Source organism: Penaeus japonicus, unplaced genomic scaffold, assembly GCF_977035675.1.
Source record: "Penaeus japonicus unplaced genomic scaffold, GWHDUDI00000001_assembly GWHDUDI00000004, whole genome shotgun sequence".
NCBI lineage: Eukaryota > Metazoa > Arthropoda > Malacostraca > Decapoda > Penaeidae > Penaeus > Penaeus japonicus.
The window spans coordinates 13,965,619-13,968,118 of record NW_028234406.1 but is presented as its reverse complement, the minus strand read 5'-3'; the positions used below and the strand labels follow the sequence as shown (position 1 = coordinate 13,968,118).

General features: G+C 35.3%; 1 protein-coding gene across 1 annotated transcript in view; it reads left to right on the top strand.

Moving 5' to 3' along the window:
* Positions 1 to 2,500, top strand: part of LOC122259542 (uncharacterized) — a 12,812-nt gene that overhangs the window by 69 nt on the left and 10,243 nt on the right. Inside the window, exon 1 of the mRNA XM_043026388.2 lies at positions 1 to 56. This exon is cut by the window's left edge and continues 69 nt beyond it. Within this exon, the coding sequence (XP_042882322.1) occupies positions 18 to 56 (39 nt within the window). The 5' untranslated portion in view covers positions 1 to 17. The remainder of the gene's footprint in view (positions 57 to 2,500) is intronic.

Genomic DNA, 2,500 nt, shown 5'->3' with positions numbered 1-2,500 from the left:
GTTTTATTTCGACAAAAATGCGAAGTGTAGATAGAGAAAACCTTTACCAGCAGCAGGTATGTTAATTATGAATGTCTACTCCATCAGTAGACGGAAAAAGAAGGATGAACAAGGGCGAAGTATGTGTGAAAACCCCGAGAGGTTGAGTGTAGGCGTAGACTGTTGATTGTGGAAGATGAACCTTAATGAATATAATTGTACCAAAGGCAGCCAAGGTCGAGGTCCAGGCTTGTCAATTAGCAGGGGAGTGGAAGCAGAAATACACATTAGGCACACTTTGGAAGGCGAGGCTAGCACTTTCCGGGAGAGCTTATCACTGGAACATATGTAACTTATGACTAAGTTTGGCAATTATTCTTTTATTGATTTGGTATCTTTAAAGTAATCGTTTGTCATGATACGCAGTGTATCAGACACACAAAAATGTGTCGGTAAATTTATGTCATATTGCTTTATCGTTAGAGTTAATGAGTCAGCCTTAGCTCTAACAATGTAAACGTAAGGAAGGAAATTTGTTCTGTCTCACGATGTTTTTAATTGCGCCGTCAAATGACAGAGTTTTGTTATTGTTTCACTTTTGTGTTTTGTTTATGTGTTTGTTTAATTAATCCACTCCGGAAGGGTGCCAAAGGAGCTAATGTTTTCTCTGCCGTCTGGGCAGTGCAGACTTGCCTAATGAATATTTCCCCTTAAATCCATCACAAAACAAGGGTTTAGGCTGAGTTAGGAAAGCTGTAAGGCTGTTAGTACCTCATGACTGTGTGCATGGTTCAACTGTGAGCAGTTCCTGCTGTCATGTCATGTGCACATTGACTCCTTTCTTTTAGGCCTAATCAGAGCCGTCATGTATGTCGTGACACCTGTCCGCTATAATTTGAACTATTGACACTGTAACTGTGGAAGTGGTTTCATGTTTATGTTGGGAGTTCATTTATGTGTGCACTGACTGCAATAGTTTTGTTTAAATAATTTCTTTTTGTTATTTAAACATAGATGGCTCCTCAGTTGCTTAATCACCAAGTATTCCCTTGCTAAGTTTATTTGATCTCACCTATTTCTTGAATTTTTAAGTAAACATTTTGAGCTATATTCGTATTATTTTTATTATTAACTTTACAATAATCATAGTTTGCTTGAAATCATTGTTGGCAGATAACTCGTGGCCAACTGTAAACTAGTACTAGCTCACCATAAACATATCTTTCAATAGTGCAAATGTATTTTAGGTTTGTGAATGGATCAATAATATTTGTATTATAATTGGAAGGCTAGTTCATTGAATTGCTTATGAGGTTTTATCTTAGCAAAACAGGACAAAGTAATTCTGCAGAAAAGTTCTTCGCTGATGCATATGCTATTGGGGGTCATGGATAGCAATGGATGTGTCCACTCCAGATATGGTAGTTTTAGTCCACAGTGCCGTTATTAGCAGTAATTTAGGTGGCGCAACCTCTGTGTATGTTCCAGAAAAGACCTATAAACCTCTAATCTGGCAAAATAAAGCTTTCAGACAGCCACTGATGATTGATAATCTAAAACCAGACTGGCCCCTTGCATAATTGGCAAAATAAGAGCCTGGGGATGGATTCATTAACATAAGATTGAAAGGCATTTACCAACAGTCAATTACCAGCGCGTTTACCAGTCATGGCAGAGTGGGATTTATCAAACGATGATAAGTCGCCTGGTAAGGGTAATCAACTTTATCACTGTAATTTGATGGGAACACTGGTAAATCGATTCTACCAATCAGCGAGCGCCTTACATGATTCTTTAGGCTTCTTTGACCAATCCCGTGACATGTAAACAAAACCTGATCCTACAGTGAGATTTTTTTGTTTCAAGAAAGAAATTATAAAGATTTCTTTTGTGTTAAATTATTTCTATATAGATTAATTTCCTAGAAAGCATATTCTACTGTATGATCTTATGGATCATATATAATGTAATGGTTTTCAAAAACATACTATTTTTCTTTTTTATCGATTGCAGTCAAAAGAAAAGAAACAATGGCTCCACGTAATGGTGGTGTTATTTGTATCAACGTTTTCCAAAAAGAAATACCAATCAAACCCTTTAAATGAATAAGATTATGAATAATTGTATATAAATTAATGCAAACACAAAAATAAACAAACATTGAGGTGCAGTTTGTACTTTATTTAATATAAATAAAGTATGATAAAGGTAAAGAAGGGCAATTTATAAAAAAAAATAATAATGATAAACATAAATTGGTTTCATTATTATTATTATCTGTGTTCTTTAAAGACCTCCCTAGCTATTTGTCTGTCAAAATCATCCTGCTCATTATTTGTGGAGCTTGTATTTTGTCATGGAGGCCTCTTCAATATTTATTGTTGTCCTTTTCCGGAGTTCCGATAGGTGCGGTTGCTGCTTCAATTGTTTATTGAACTCTAACGTATGAATCGCCAATTTCTGAATCAAATAACATTTATATATTTATATGTTTACCGTTTTTCAACTGTGTCATTAAAAT